At 39.5% G+C, this 16,691-nt stretch overlaps 1 protein-coding gene across 1 annotated transcript; it reads left to right on the top strand.

The window, feature by feature from the left end:
- The first annotated feature begins 10,326 nt into the window (after nt 1-10,326).
- LOC103713671 (uncharacterized) lies at nt 10,327-11,832 on the top strand. Its single transcript, XM_008800677.6, has 3 exons — nt 10,327-10,627; nt 10,728-10,857; nt 10,969-11,832. The coding sequence occupies exons 1-3, from the start codon at nt 10,492-10,494 to the stop codon at nt 11,672-11,674; spliced, it is 972 nt and encodes a 323-aa protein (XP_008798899.2). The 5' UTR covers nt 10,327-10,491; the 3' UTR covers nt 11,675-11,832.
- Nucleotides 11,833-16,691: the final 4,859 nt, after the last annotated feature.

The following is a 16,691-nucleotide window of genomic DNA, read 5'->3' as shown; positions in this document are numbered from 1 at the left end:
TGCCATATTTTTCGTCTGAAAACAATTTCTACTGATCAACCTGTCCTGTTTAGTATTTAGTAAAAGATTTGGCAAAGGGCAAACTAGGAGGGGATTTAGGTGAAAACTAGCAAAAAAAAAAAATAATATGGCAATAACTAGATTAATTGTCAACATAAAAGAATAGAGAGTGATATTTACCGAAAAAAAAAACTAACAAGAAGGAGAAGAAATGATTTGGTGATGGTCTTCTGGCCTGTGATATCTGGTGGCCCTCTCTGATTAATAACGCTGAAGTATATTGGCCCATGCTCTTTCGTCACTGAAACTTATGCACATCATCATCAAATTGCGCTAAGAATGCAGGCCAGTAAACAATGACCAAATGGATTAGTAGTTACAAGCGTTCAGTTTGATCAGTTCCTTTTGCGACCTAATTTAAGAAAAAGTATAAGCTCTCCAAACAGATGGACACATATTATCCTTTGCAGTTTGGATCACAATTCTGTAAACAAGATGCATGGAATGATTCACTAATGGGATCTTTCATATCCGGGCAGAGCTGCGGGTGGCCTGGATGGGTATGTGTTATGTGCGGCGAGTGCTTTAGGCGAGTTCAATTCTACTGGAGAAAGATTCAGCCACAGTGATCAGCTGGGTTCGAAAGAGCTCGAGCAGTTATGGGGGCGTTCATCCCCTGCTCTGCGACATTTGGGTGATGGCGAGGGAGTGTATTACTTTCCAGGCCATGCATGTATATCGCGAGGCCAATGGGGCGGCCGACTGGGTGGCGGCATATGTTGCGAGCTACTCAGGAGGTACCCTATGGGCTGGAGAGAGAGAGAGATACTCGGATCCCTTCGGGGCCTTTTGTTTTTCAATTTCATTGGGTGTATTCATACCCGTGATGTATGAAATGCCCGTTCTAGCACAAAAAAAAAGAAAAAAGAAAAAAAAAGGGATCTTTCATTCTCGTTGGCGAGAGCTTATCAAACATCTAAAGTTCCATCGTCCTTGGTGTGAATTTTGGTATGTCCGGTTGATGAACCAACTCCATGAAATCATTGTACTCCTGAATGCATGGATAGTGTTAACGGAACTAATTTATAATATTAATAGTGTTTTTACCGTAACCAAAATCTATTATAGTTAGGCACTTAGGCTTATATATGCACTCAATACATACTATTATATACAGGCAATCCATATACAGTCAAAATTTCAGATATTTCATCCTCTCCTACTTCCCTTGCTTTCCTTCTCTTGTCATGGTATTAGAGCCATTTGCTTCAGTTGCTCCAGTTACTTGACTGACCTTGGTTAGAAGTCTCATTCCTGTTGCTGGTGCTAGACAATGGCTCCTCTTTCAGATAGCTACGGCTGAAAAAGAGTTAGATATTATCGGGCAGTATCTGTTTCCATATCCTGTTCAAAGCAGATTCAGATAGGAACATTTGAATTCGATCGGATCCAAATCCAGATACCCATTCATGAATGTTTTTGGACATAGATCCAGATAAGGATTTTAAAATTTTTCAGCCCTACCAGTAGTAGGTGTGAATCATCCAAAACCAACCCTAAATGTAATTCAGGTGCATAAAGCTAGCCTGGACAAACTATTGAAACAGAAGGAACTCTAGTATATGAAACAGATCTTGAAGCGTGAATTAACACTGTCCTTAAGCGAATTTTGCCCCACTATGTTGCTGTTGGTGATCCAGCAAATTCGCTCCAGGATACAACAAAATCAAAATAGAATCCTAGCCAGCAAAACTAGGATTCCCCATAACAACAAAAATGAAAGATTTATGTAGAAGAAGTTATTTCAATTCTGTGAAGGATATTAGCAATTTATAACCCTGAAATAAACTCTGAACCAACACAACTTTCGGAATAGTGCCTGTTCAAAACATAACTGCTAGTGCAGTTATTTTATGCAAAACGGATAAAAGTTATAATATTGGCTTTCCCTCCACAACTTCCCACCAAAAAGTTATTTTAGTATGTGCAGGATATGAATGCTTATTAAGCTATCTAAAAAACTCTACACAAGCAATGTGGGACTAAAACCCCTCTCAACATTACAAACTATTAAAAGAAGGAGACTTCCAACACAAACCACGAAGGGGCCAAGGTCAAGCCATGAAGGGGACAAGGATGCAAACTCTGTTTCCTTGATATATTCTTATCCAGCTCTGTACTTCACCACCATATGACGTGGCATTTCTGAGCCATGTTGGTCGCGTGGAATGTTTCTGTAACGTGCAGCATCACACCATTTGCTTGAAACCTGGAAAGTAGCCGCCATAAGGTTTGTTTCAAGGGTAATATATACTGCTATCGATTTCTTCCTCTCTTCTCAAAATCTGGGGGCGGAAACAGTTTAGTCCCTTAGAATAGGACAGGGACCTGCTCGTTTGTCCTAATCTAATCACAAATTAACGAATGAAACCATTAAACTAGAGATGGTTCTCGAAAAGGCTATGCCCCCCTGCAAGTCTTCAAGAAATGGACACTTATAGGGGATATGGTTACCAAGAAAAAATGTCTGGATTTCATTAAGTGCATGCATCATGGAGCTTGCCATTTGAGCTGAACGTTTTACATACTCGCTTTTTAGTCAAAAAAAAAGAAAGAAAGAAAGAAAAAGGTCAGTTCGAATGAACCATTAAACTAGAGATGGTTCTTCAAAAGGCTATGGCCCCCTGCAAGTCTTCAAGAAATGGACACTTATAGGGGATATGGTTACCAAGAAAAAATGTCTGGATTTCATCAAGTGCATGCATCATGAAGCTTGCCATTTGAGCTGAACGTTTCACATACTCGCTTTTTAGTCAAAAAAAAAGAAAGAAAGAAAGAAAAAGGTCAGTTCTGGTTGACATGGGCAAGGTTCAGCCCCTGATTGGTGTCCAAACTAGGTGCTTGGTTTGGTTCCGGGTGTATCTACTACACACTAGAATGAAGTGAAAGATAGCTGGGGAGACGAAGTCAAGATTGCCATGGATGGACTCATCTGGGAAAATTCATGCAAGTCCATAGTCTAGTTCTGCACCCCTATTTCTCCATAAACATGGATTCTAATCAGTCAATAGTAGGTGGCTGAACCGCATGATGGGACCTACTGGCAACGTAATTCTACGTGGTTCGCCGACACATTAGTTGTCAATTGGGTTGAGCCCACCAGGATGGCAAGCTTTGGCGAAGAATTTGAGACAATTTGAACTCATCAGAGTAGTTGCTAAAGCAATCAAAGCACTCAATGTGATGCATAGTATAGATGACACCTAGGATGCTCTGACCTAACCTACGTCGGTTCTAGCCGCCACCTTAGGTGCACCATATTTCCTTGTATTGAGTTGAATATTGAACCAAAGTAGTCAAATTAAGCATCTTTTAAGTAACTTGACTACTTGGATATGATGTGCTAAGTGACATTCATGACGACCTAAATGGCAAATCTATAACCGGACCTTGCTTGCATGTCATTTAGACATCGATGTCAATGGGCCGACCCAAGGCCCTCACTTTATATTATCATGGGCTGGGTCATGTAGCCTACTTGTCGCATATCCCCATCAAGGTGCCATTCTACCGGCAAACCCACCTAATTCTTAGGCAACTTAGGCAGTCGCCTAAGGCCTAAGCCCAAACAAGGCCCACCGTAGGAAATGCCTCAAAAACAATGAAAAGAAAAAAAGTTTCCTTATAAGTTTGCCTTAAGCCGACCCACTGCAAGTAAGATCTTAAATATAAAACGGCCTTAAGTCTCCAAATACATTGGGCGGCTCGCAAACCGAATAAGAGATGATGCATTTTCTACGGCAAAAATCTCTATCACCTTTCTTTTTTTCTTTTTTTTTTTTTGCTTCGTTTTTTTTTTCCTTTTCTTTCCTCGTAATGGGGATATGCCACATAATATAGATGGCAGGCAAGAAGAATGGCCCCAATATTTTATGGCTTGGCCGCCACGGTACAAGCCAATCACTGCATGGATGGAGAAAAGCACGACTCCAACCTTCGTGCAATTCGCAAATAATAACATAAAGGTTTAATTTAATAGATCATGTAGTTGCGCAACTTAGTCTAGAAGCTCACACAGTTTGACCCAATTTGTTGGTAGGCCAAGATGGGCAGAGTTGTGGTTTAGTACTATTGAAGTTTAATTAGCAATGGTTCAAACGAGGTATGATGAGTTTGCACCTGTAAAACTATTTATTGTTTCTTGGTTCTCCGCATTAGTTTTTTTAAAAAATGTTTTTGTGTGTGTGTGTGTGTGTATATATATATATATATATATATATATATATATATATATATATATATATATATATATATATATATATATATATATATATATGTCTCGCTCAATCAATCTTATAAAATTTCAAACTCTTTTTAAAACTTGTAAGTAGTGAACTAGTGCTGGGGATATTGATTGAAAATCAATATATTTATATTTATATTTATTTTTATTTGACAAATTTGGATATATATATGGATATTAATTGGATATAAAAATTTATATTCATAATGGATAAAGATGAACCACTGAAAGTACATATATAAATAAGAATATAAGTTAAATAGTTAAACTCTATGATCAGTAAATTAAAATATCACTCCATAGGAAGTAAATCTAGTAAATATCACCTAATATATTCACATTTTTTTTAAGTTTATGAGTGCCATATAAAATTAAATAGAATATAAATAGAATTGAATATTCAAATATAGATCTAATAATTGTCCATTTATATTTATATCCAATTTTTTTATAGAAAATGTGAATACAGGTCTGGATATTAGTTGAATTCTCAAATTTGTTCCTATATCTAATAGATTCATATACAAAAACAGATATGGATGAATATTACTATTCACTTTCATCCCATTGTAAACTAATATATTTCTTGTTGCCACCATCATTGGATCTAGCTCCTTGATATCATTGCTCTGGTTGTATTCTCAATTTCAACTTGATTCCGGCGAAAACAACGTTGAGAAAACTAATTGATGGACTTAGTCACCGGGTTTTGGTGAACATGCTGCAAGCTGGTTCACCCATTTCAAGTTGATTGGCTGAATCATGTGGTCGGTGCTGCGGTTTGGCCACTTGGCTTCTAAAATGAAAGGGACAGCATCAAGCCAGTTCTAACGTATGCAGCGGGAAAAGGCATATCAAAAATCAAGCATCATTATGGCTGTTTGAATCTTAATTTTGGATTTTTACTGAAAAGATTATAGAACAAAAGAAATAGTAATAGTACAGATAAAGGCTAGGGATGTGCTTGGATTGGTTGGGAGAACTCCGGCACGGCAGATTGAGGGTGGTTAGATCTGAAGGCTGTGCATCCACCCATGTTTGTTTGGAAGGTGGCATGGGGCTACTTGCCCACCAGAGACATGCTGGCTCGACGTGAGGTGCGCATTCCCCAAGGTTGCTGGGCTTGCTCATAGTGGGAGGTAACGATTTTCCATGCCCTATTTGGTTGTCCGCAGGCGGTTCAGATCTGGGGGCTTGCCTCGGCTTCTTTCGGGCTGCAACAGAGGTGGTCGTTGGTCGAGGATTTTTTATTCTTCCTGAGGGATGCCTCATGGAGGCCTGGATTCGAGGAGTTGGGGATCAGGGTGGCTTACCTCGCTTACCACTATTGGCTTGATAGGAACATCCTGGTCTTTGAGGATAGAGCAGCACAACCGAGATTGGTGATGGACCGAGCTCTGCTTCATGCGACGGAGGTTATTGGCAGCACTACATCGTCATCCCTTGGGGTGGTTGTGGAAATCTGGGATTCCCATTCAGCTCTCGTAGTGCCCAGGACAGTGTTCGTCTCCTAGGACCCCTCCACCCCTATCTTTCTTGAGGTGAACTTCAATAATAGTGTTAGCACAAGAGAGAACAACAGAGGTGCAAGATTTGTCATCCGAGACTAGGAGGCCAGATTCGTGGCGTTCGGGGGTCACCGAATATTTGATCAATCTATCTTGGGTGCTAAGCTCAGAGCAGCATTGAAGGGCCTCACCTATGTGAGACATGTGTTGGGTGTGGACCGCATTCTTCTTGAGAGAGACTCGGCCACAGTGATCCGGTAGATTCAGGGTCAGGGGCACGCAACTAGTGGAATGCGGCTGCTCCACGACATCCGCTGTATTCCAAGCGAGCGTGTCTCTCATCAGGCTACACACGTCTACAAGAAGACGAGCAGGGCTGTAGACTGGGTGACGTTTTATACAGTCCATTACTTCGGAAGTTTTATTTGGAAGAGCTACGCATCTGTCCCTTCTCCCTTTCACTCTATACTTTTTTTCCTGATCTTACGAGCTACACCCACACACGTAGTGCATGAGTCTTCGTTGTACTAAAAAAAAAAAAAAAACCAAACCTTTTTCAGATTAGGTTGAATCGCAAGGGCAGTCGTCCCTCCAGTGGTAGCTAGCATATATCCCGTACCAGACGAAACAAGAATTTGCATTTGCAATTAAGATTATATGAGGAGGGATCACACACCAAAAATAAAAATAAAAATAAAAATAAAAAATAAAAATGAAGTCCAATGATTGCCGTACAGTTATTCCGCTGTAGAGAGCCTGTTTACATTTGGCACATGGTGATTGAATGCATGGTGCAGGGGAGCCGTGGACTAAATCACTTGCTGTCGTCCATGGACTGTCGTGTGTCACAATCCATATGATGGCTGTACAAGTCGCTACAAGTGCATTTGGCTGGACCAGACAAATTTGTTGTTATTGATGATACATTGCACATACCCCCTTCCCCAATTTCATGACGTAGGTGGTATATTTCAACATTAGACAAAAAAGGCCTCGTGGATCCCACTGCTTGAACCGGACAAACTCCCGGAGACTATCATATCAACACCCCTGGGTCCATAGAAGGAAAATTTGGGTAGAGGTGAGGACTTGACAATGTGTAACATTAGGGACCATTTGGTTTCCTTTTTCTTTTCTTTCTTTTCTTTCTTGTTTTTTTTGCTTTTCTTTTCTTGAGAATCGATCATCTTACGTGATGAGAATGCTTAACTTAAGCATTTTTTAACTTTCACATATGAAACGCGAGATGAGCCGCCATCCGGATGTCAGTAAACGAGATAAATTTTGTAGACTTTTATTTCAACATGAAGGGTTCAAATTTCTCAGTTTACCACTTGGACTCTACTTTTCTGCTAACTTTTACAGGATTCACACACTTGAAAATATGATAATTGTGATCGTGAAGAAACGCATGCTGTAAGAAATAGCTTATCCTTTGGAGCTGGTCCTAACTAAAGTGTATGAGACCTTGTCTAGATTTTGCCTGTGGTGGACTACATATAGGCTACTTGATGAGTTATAGTTACAATAAATTTTTGTCACCTCAGACTAACTCAAATATGTTGAAGCAAACCTAGACTCCAATACCAATTCCATTCTGGGAGGTCCAGCCTCAATTCGCTTCTACAAAGTAAAATTCGAAAACCATGATAGAAGATGAGTTGTTAACTTGGCTTCTCCTTACTTATTTTTTCAGTCTTGAATTTTCTTTTAGAAAAAATTAAGTCCAATGTTATTCAAATCAACTGTGTTAGGACCTGCTATTTTAGCTTCAAACTTTTTTTTTTGTTGTTTTTTTGGCATTTGGCCCATATAAAACTTTTGAGAAGAAGATTATGATGTAGCATGTTTAAACTCTTAATGAGATCTTCACATACCCAACCATCATATGCACAAAAAAATTGTGATTTTGAACTGTAGCTCCTGATCAACTTTTGCTAATTTATCGCTGTTTAGGCACAACAAATCGACCATATAGGCACCAACGAAATAGATCATTATGTAGGTGAAAAGGGAATCATGTGGATATATAAAAAGCCGTAGCATTTTAACACAAGATACATACTTGTCTTCTGCTCGCACGGCGTGTACCAAATGTATAAGCACGCCACCAAGATGGTAGCACAGATGAAATGGGGCGTTAGCTTCTATCAGGATGGCCCAGATTCGAAATGCACGGGCGTCGATTAAATTCGGGGACCGGATGCCCTACGCCTATACGCTGCCGGTGGAGTGCTACTGGTCCACTGGTACCAAGATGGCGCTAGGATGACATACTCACCTGTGAGAGGGCTTCCACGTGGTGGGGCCGTCCGCAAGATGGGGAGGGTATGAGAAACATCGGTATTCCTCTACCTCCGAGGGGGTAGGGGGTGCTTTCTACTCGTATCGGACATGTCCTGGTGGGAGAGGGGCCTAGTGTGGGGTTGCTACGTGGGGGAGGTTCTCCTCCCCCTCTTCACCCTTTCCCAAAGCAGCAAGCAAAAAAAAAAAAAAGAAGCATAGGCACGGTATACTGGTGTGTGGCTCACAAGAGAAACTGAATCAATTAATCTCCGGACTTCGTATATCCACCAACTTCTTCTTCTTCTTCTTTTGTTCTTTTTTTATCATCATAGAGAAAGCTACGTTGACCTAGCGGCTGCCGACCACCTTTAATCCACAAACTGTAGCATTGGCCGGCTGACCCAGACCCTCTCTTGTTCCCAGATGAGTAGATCTTTTACCAAGTGCAATGCATGAACCTATACCAATCCATGTCTTATACTGTTTCTTTGACAAAGATAAAATAGGCAAGATAATTTAATCTGATGACCAATCCAATTGCTTTTTCTCTCATTGGAGCCATTCAAATAGAGTTTGGCCTTTCCTTCCTTATTTGTCACGGATGGCCACATTACTAAAATCTTAAATTGGGGTCTTGTAGGGTGAGGAGGAGAATTTCTCAGGAAGCTCCCGATGGAAAGGTTCAAATTGGTGACGCTAGGGATGCGGCACTTTTGAAGCCTCCAACCTGGGTTGGGACCAGTGGGACCCAATCAAGAGAAACTCAGACGCATAATAAAAACTAGTGAGTGTTGGTGTGATAGCCTGTGTGGATGTGTGTTTAGTCTCATATTGGCTATTCACCGAGAAGATTTTGAATACTTATATAAAATTAAGCAACCATAGATATACCTTTCGGCTAACCATTTTGGTTAAGGTCCTAGGTTGTGATAGTTTGCCTCATTTCCACAACTAGATTGATGGACCTCATCTCCAAGTTGCTAGGTTTTATTAGACTCTTTAATCTTTCCCTGATAGCTATTCTTAAAATTTTATGGGCTCTACAATATATTTGTTTGGTTACCTAACAAAAAGTAGAGCGAACCTTTTGGTCTCTCTATTTTGATGAGAATCTTTTTGATTTATTATTTACTTAAGGTCCTTCATTAATAAATATGGACAATGAAGGCCGTATTGTTTTCAAACATCATATGGACAATGAAGGCCACATGGTTTTCAAGCATCATTATAATATTGAACTCAAATTTCTATGCTAAGTTGGATCTCTATTAAGATAGTTTCTTGATTAGCATAGTTGAAGATAGTTTCCATTTAATAATCCAAGCTTTTTCAGCCTCATATTGAGCTAATTAGTAGCCATCTTTTCTTAGCAACAATTCATATGTATAAGGGTCGTTCTACTGTCTTTTATCATTCTTAGTGAAAATTCACAGTGACCGTATGACATCGATTGATGCATCCATCTATAAAGTAAACATTTTTTTCTCATAATATAACCATGCACATGAACTGTTTAAGTTATTCCCACCCTTTTTTTTTTATTTTTATTTTTGTATATATACTCTGACGTTAAAAGATTAATGGTTTCAAATTAAAATTACTAAAATACTTTTAATAGATAGACATGCAAATAGATCGCGATCCTGATAGTTAAAAAAAGAAGATAGAAGAAATAGCAAAATTTTAAATTTTTATTATATTTTTAATTAATATAAATATGATTTTTTTAAATACTATTAGAACAACCGTTATATTACGGATATTTGTACAACAACAGAGTTTTACGAAAGTATACATGCAAATATCAATAACTTCTTTTTTATTTAATTAAACTAAAAAATAATAGATAAGTTAATATTTATTAATAATAAAGATGTAATTTTTCAATTTGCAGAGAGATTTGAATTTAATAATTTTTGTTTTTATCTAGGCATAGAACAGTGGCGAATAGCAGCCGTAATTTCTATGTCATAAGAGGTATTATAAATGAGTGATAATCACAACGGTCATTCCTCTAGACCTCGACATGACCTCATGCTGAGGCCTTATGTCGCATTCTCCATGTATACATACATGACATAGCGTAGGCACCAAAGGAGAGTGGTGGGTCCATGCGCTGACGAATGCGTGATAGAGATTCTGGCCTAAGAAAGACAAACAGAAAGAAACCCAGGGCTCTCGTTCCCCAACTTATTTAATTCCTGCCACTTCTTAAAAGCCAATGTCCAAGGCTCCCCTATCGCCTCATTTCCTCAGCTCTCTTCTGTAAGTCTTCAGGCTTCAGCGACTGGAGCAGGCCAACGAAGGAAGCAGAAGAGAGCCTCCCAACCCCACAAACCTAGAGTCCTAAAGGATTTTTTTTCCACCACCGCCACCGCCACCGCCGTACATACCATGGGAAGAGCCCCTTGCTGCGACAAAGCCAGCGTGAAGAAAGGTCCATGGTCTCCGGAGGAGGACGCCAGGCTCAAGGCCTACATCGAGCAGCACGGCACTGGCGGAAACTGGATCGCCCTCCCTCGAAAGATTGGTGCACATCTCACCTAGAAACCCATCGCATATCTCTTATTGATCTCTTGTTATTGTCGTCAAGGTAACATAATGTTTCATGCTTGTGTCATATTAATTAGGCCTCAAGCGATGCGGTAAGAGCTGCCGGCTCCGATGGCTGAACTATCTCCGGCCAAATATTAAACATGGAGGATTCTCTGAAGAAGAAGATAACATCATTTGCAGCCTCTATATCAGCATCGGTAGCAGGTGACCAATAATTCTAAGCCCAACGACATGGCCGCGTCGTGTGTTTAATTAGTTAGCATGGTTTTGGACTTGAATAGCATGCTTTAATTCTTGTGTTGTGTGGGAGAGCAGGTGGTCTATAATCGCCGCCCAATTGCCCGGAAGGACAGACAACGACATCAAGAACTACTGGAACACGAGACTGAAGAAGAAGCTTTTGGGCAAGCAGCGCAAGGATCACCAGCAGCAGGCACGTCGAGGTGGAGGGATGGAGCAAGGAGCTGAAAGAGATGAGAGTGGAAATTTAGGAGTTCTCAGCGAGGGTGGCAGCAGCCAGAGCACGTACTGGCCTGAGCCAGCAGCCATGCCCATGTACTCGACCAGCCAGCTCGATCGTCACGTCGACGACGAGCATGCTTCCATGAGGCAGCTGCTCATAAAGAATGAGGGGAGGTTCTCTAGCGGAAGCAACGCAGGCCTTCAGAGCCCTTTCATTCCTCCCTCGTCGGCTACACTGCCACAAATCTATGATGATTCAGCTAGCACAATGACACCTTTGGCGAACGCCACAACCACGGCGTTCGGCGAGGGCTTGCAAGGTCCAACCGGGTTCGCAGCCGACCTCGATGAGTTGCTTCGGTGCAACCCAGTGAAATCGGAAGGCCTTGATTTCTACTATGGAGCAGGAGGCATGGTTGCTGAGCACCATGGGAGCATCACATCGGAGAGCATCAACTGGAGCGAGGTAAGCCCTTTGATCTACCCGAATGTGGTTCCGAGCTACCAAGGGATGCAGCAGTGTTTGTTCGAAGAACCGGTGCACCTCATCCTGCAGTGATGATTGATGTACATGAGCTTGTGTAGATTTGTAGCATCGATGAAGGTGACGGCATTGAATTCCTCTGATAAAACCTTAATAAATTCAAGTATTTGGAAGAGATGTTTGAATTGTGTTTTTGATTCAAGTCTTCATGGTGATTGCATCTTCTTTGGTCATCTTTTTTCTTCTTTTTTTCTTTTTCTATAAAGTTGAGCAATTATATTTCGAACTGTGTGGAGTGGTTGGTTTGTTTAGTCTTTGGGAGCTTGCTATTGTTTGTTCTTCCTCCAACTCAGCCCAAAATTCATTGTCCCTGACTTAAAAGTACGCTTCAATCTCAAGGCTTCTTTTGGTCTCAAAGCTTGGGCCGTCTTGTTAGCCATCTTGGGGTGTTTTCATGTGATGACAGGATTGGGATCAAAGGTGCTGGAAGTGTTCACAATCACTATCATAAGCACAAGAAAAGGAGGGCATCTTTCCGATTCATACCAAGGTAATTTCTGGTCATAAAGTTTCAGAGGGCGCTAAAGTAGACGGAGGGCTTTTGACAATTTGGCAACACCTTCCTCCTCTTAGACCTTAGATAGCAGGGGGGGCCCAAATTGCCACTGTTTCTTCATAGGGGTTTCCATGCCTATCATGGGACCAGGATTCGTTTGATTCCTCAAAGTCTTGTCTCTGACCAATTAAGGGGAGAAGCAGCTCAAATGTCCGCGTTCTTTGGATTTACAACGTTCCGCTCTGGGTCTCGCATCAGTAATATGGTGCCAACTTAAGAGTATGAGCAGAGTAGGGAAGAGCTCAATCTCCATCTGAATGATCAAATCTCGGAGAACAAGTTTCAGTCATGTTTCCTTAAGTAGTTCCTATGAACCTTTTTTCTGATAAGTTTTAGATTTATCATATAATCCATTCTTAGGCACTCTTTGATAAATTTCTTCCCTTGAATCCTTATAAGGCTGGTTGTTCACCATTTGAAAGGAGACTTTTGCATAAGAGAGGATTTTGAAAATATATGTTTATACGGCTGTACTTATCTTGATATCAGTTCTTGGTAATGGATATTGCTGCTATTAGGGCCAAATTAACTATCAATTCCCCAAAAATGCATGTAATCCAGCCAAAATTGTATCTAAAATGCTAGAAATGGCCTCAAAATAGGTTTTTGAAAATTTTCCCATCAATTCTTGTTGTCTGAAAATTCAGTTGAGCTCCATTGTGAGATTTGAGTTGAATATTCTAGCTTGCATCAACCTGTTTTTTTTTTTTGAGAAAAACTTGTACCAGATTTTTGGCATAATTTCAGGAACAATGCCCCAAAGGTGTCAAAAGTCTATCAAGGTGTATGCATGAAGAGGTTGACTGGACCAAAGGAGGGAACAGGATGTATTCATACAAAGGAACTGATTGATTATGCAACTCTTTAAACTCGATATCTCTGGTGTTCCAACCACCAACATCTTTAAAATAATAAACCATAAGCTTGTGGAAAGTCATCGTAATTCGTAGGAGCTCCTGTTTGCATGTTGGCCACTATATATTACTATTTGGGTCTTGATAGATTTAATTATTTAAACTCACATATTATAGGAGAATTCTCACAATAAGTACCATTAAAACACCTTCCCGATCACTAATAAGAAAATAACAATAGAAGAGATGAAGATGTTAATTGTGTTTGAGTTTTGTTCCAAAATATGAAATATAAGTTTTAATCAAATGAATTGTCTGCTTTGAACTTCACAACAGATACTAGCATGGATTTCCAAGAAGATGCATTGCTATTCAAATCTCTTGACAGAAAAAAATGGAGATATATTAGCTTCAAAGAAAATTCAGTTTAATTTTAATAATAGAACACAACATATTACTTCAATCATTTGTGAGGAAGTCTTAGTTTTAACTTCCTATGCAAGAAAGTAGATAATTAGCCATAAAGAAACTAATAACAAAATATATAATGTTTAGACTCGAGATTCAAGAGACAATGAGGAGTCAAGTAAGATAAATCAACATTGCCTAACCTTGTTTTGGGTAGGCAGGTCTAGTTGGGGGAGGAAGAGAAAGAAAACGAGTAGGCATTAGTTATTTGCTTTTGGTGAAGAATATAAAAGCTGATACAAAGTCAAAACTGCGGATAAGTCCGCTGATAACAAGGTGTAGTATAGCATTGCTTGCAGGCTTGTATTACTAAATTATAGTTGTTTCTGTTCTACAATTAGACTTCTCAATTTTTAATGCGGTTTTGGTTCTTGAGGCATCTATTTGTTATTATCAGAGGAGAACAGTTTCAAACTATTGACTATTTTTTATGCCTCACTTCCAATGATCAGAGCACTACAGGAATACTTGAACTCATCGATTTCAATCATATATGATCCATTAATTTTTCTCCTACACCCAAGCCCAATCCTTGGTTTCCATGTATTTTATGCTTTGTTAGCTCGCACACAATTAGATGGTCTGTGCTTACAGATCATCAATTTTTTTTAGGCTAGTAAGCAGGACACGAATTTGTATTACTCCCCCTAATTATTGGAATGTTGAAATTTTGGACCCCCTGCTTCATGGCAAAGTTGAATTCAATCTTATCCAACTAATTGAGGTACAATGCTTCATGGAAGGCTGCAAGAATATGAGTAGAGATCAAACAGAGTAAAGTGTTCGCCCCCTCCATATCACACAACGAACCTTTGTTAAGATTGTTGATAGTATGATAGAGAGAGAAAAAAACTATTCTAGTCCAGCATTTCTAGGAACATTTGGCAACTATTATATGCACATGAGAATAAGAACCTGGCCTCGCTTTTGAGACAAAATTTGAGAGCGAACGCACGAAAATTTGCTTTTGAGCCAAAACTCTTCTCTTAGAACAAAAACCAACTTATTGGGGATGACTCCAAAATATAAAGAAAGTTATTGGCTCCTTTTAATTTATGAACCAAGAAAGTTAGAGCACATCATTTTTGGGGAGCCACTTACCCTATATCTTCTAGGGAGAAAGGACCTCTGAATTGTTAAAATTTTCGCAAGAGACCCTATTGCAGAAAGGATTTCCTCATTAAAAAATGTATATGTCAGCAGTGACATCAACATGAGGGGAAGCAACTGACTTGCTCAATAGTCTTTCTCACATTAACTATGAGTAACAACTTGAAGGGGTATTTGTCTATCATTGAGCAACGAATTTCAGCTTTCCTTTTGGACCATGCTATACCACTTCAATTCAGTAGGTCAAAAACCATGCACATTATATTTGGAAAACCAGAGCCACCCTTTCTTTCTGGGGAAGAAAGAACCAGATTAAGTTCTTTTTAGTAAAAGTTACCATTGAAGAACGGTCATGAAAGTTCCATGTCCTTTCTTCTGAGGGGAATGGTCAGGTTTGTTGTGAGCTGATTTTATAACATTTAGGTACTTGTTCTGAAGACCTTATAACCTCCATTATGACCTTTTGGGATTAGATTTGGTTGATTAAATTTCAAGGGTGAAAATTTCAGACATAGTTTTTTAATCAAAGCAACCAAACACTGTGCGTGTCTCATGGTCTGTAGTCATCAACATGGTTGGTAGCCCTAGAAAACGTTGTTGTCGGATGAATTGAATGCCTTCATAAAGTCATAGAGGCAGTTTAACTTCCATTCATTTTGATGTGTACACGTATATGAAGTGACTAATTTATCTACATTGCTCCTTGAAAGACTTTTTTTTTTTTCGTTTGAATGAAGGGAAGGCAAAGCCACCCAAATTTATTAAAGAAAGAAAGTATATACAAGGGATTACTCCTCCAAAGATATATTAGCTAGTGGGTACTGATTTTCTTAACACTCTGTTACAATGCTGATCATGTAGGACTGTCTTTAACTACATTTTAACTACAACAGCCCCAATACTTTCAGAACATATCGATATCTTGCCATATGATAAATCAAAATTCTTTTTCTTCTGAAACTTCTACAAAACTCACATCTAGCACTTTCTAACATCTTTTGCTAGAGACTTACTTAATAGATCAAATGCCGGTGTGACGTTCTGAACAACAGGATGGCATACATGTGCTTGTTATAGTGATGATCAAAAAAGTCTGGTCTGTAACTGATGGACGTTAGTGAACTCAACAGCATCATACTTCAGTGCTCATCATCAACATGCATCCCATGTAGATGTGCTTATATCAGGACAATCATGCGGGACCAAACTAGCTTCCATTGAAATAGAGATTAAACACATTCTTCTTGATTAGGCTGCCATGAAATTCCATTTAATTCTGAATCAGCCCCTAGGTTTATGATTTATGACAGTAATTAATATACAAACACCATGATTATGACTGTAAAGTGGTGAGAATATCCCAATCCTATTAGGGTTCTGGAAGAAAGATCCCCATGCAAAACGTCAAGGTTTGGCAACTTGATGGCACATGCCATCAGCCCACCTAAGATAAAAAAAATCACCAACAACATCAGAGGCAACTTCATCATGGGTCACCCCTAAACCAAGACAAAACCCAAGCCACCAATTTTTTCTTCTGATACTATTCATGTAATCGCAGAGCATCCATTGGTTAATTTATTCCATGACAGAGATAGTCACCAAGGAGTAAAGTATGCTTAGATTTTGATGCAGCTAACACACACCTATTAGCAGCCTCTTTCCACATCTTTCATATCAACCAAGGATTTCATTAATCAAGTAGTTGTCACAAGAAAGACTTGCCATGCCTTTGTTAATGATTCTCTTCCAAGAAGAAGCTGTTGTAGTGGCCCGGATCGAGTTGTCAAAGGTGGCATAGATGGATAAAGATAGTTCGCCGAATATTTCCTTCCTAATGTCGTTGTTTGGATTAATCTAATTGATTATTATGTTTGCTCAGTATCTTTCGATTACGTGCAAATGAATTAATCATGTCGAGACAAACAGAGTAAGATAGAGAAGGGGCAGCATTAACATTAATATTATTATTATTATCATCATCATTACAGCTATATTGGAACTATTACATCATGAGAGGAGAGGAAGCCAATGAAAGAGCGAC

This window comes from Phoenix dactylifera, chromosome 1, assembly GCF_051530095.1.
Source record: "Phoenix dactylifera cultivar Ajwa chromosome 1, Ajwa_hap1_PhDact_Kaust_v1.1, whole genome shotgun sequence".
NCBI classification, from domain to species: domain Eukaryota; kingdom Viridiplantae; phylum Streptophyta; class Magnoliopsida; order Arecales; family Arecaceae; genus Phoenix; species Phoenix dactylifera.
This window is presented reverse-complemented; position numbering and strand designations above follow the sequence as displayed.

Coding starts and splice junctions, on each gene's coding strand:
- LOC103713671 (XM_008800677.6), top strand. CDS start 10,492: ATGGGAAGAGCCCCTTGCTGCGACAAAGCCAGCGTGAAGAAAGGTCCA. Junction 10,628..10,727: donor CGCCCTCCCTCGAAAGATTG/GTGCACATCTCA, acceptor CATATTAATTAG/GCCTCAAGCGATGCGGTAAG. Junction 10,858..10,968: donor TATATCAGCATCGGTAGCAG/GTGACCAATAAT, acceptor GTGGGAGAGCAG/GTGGTCTATAATCGCCGCCC.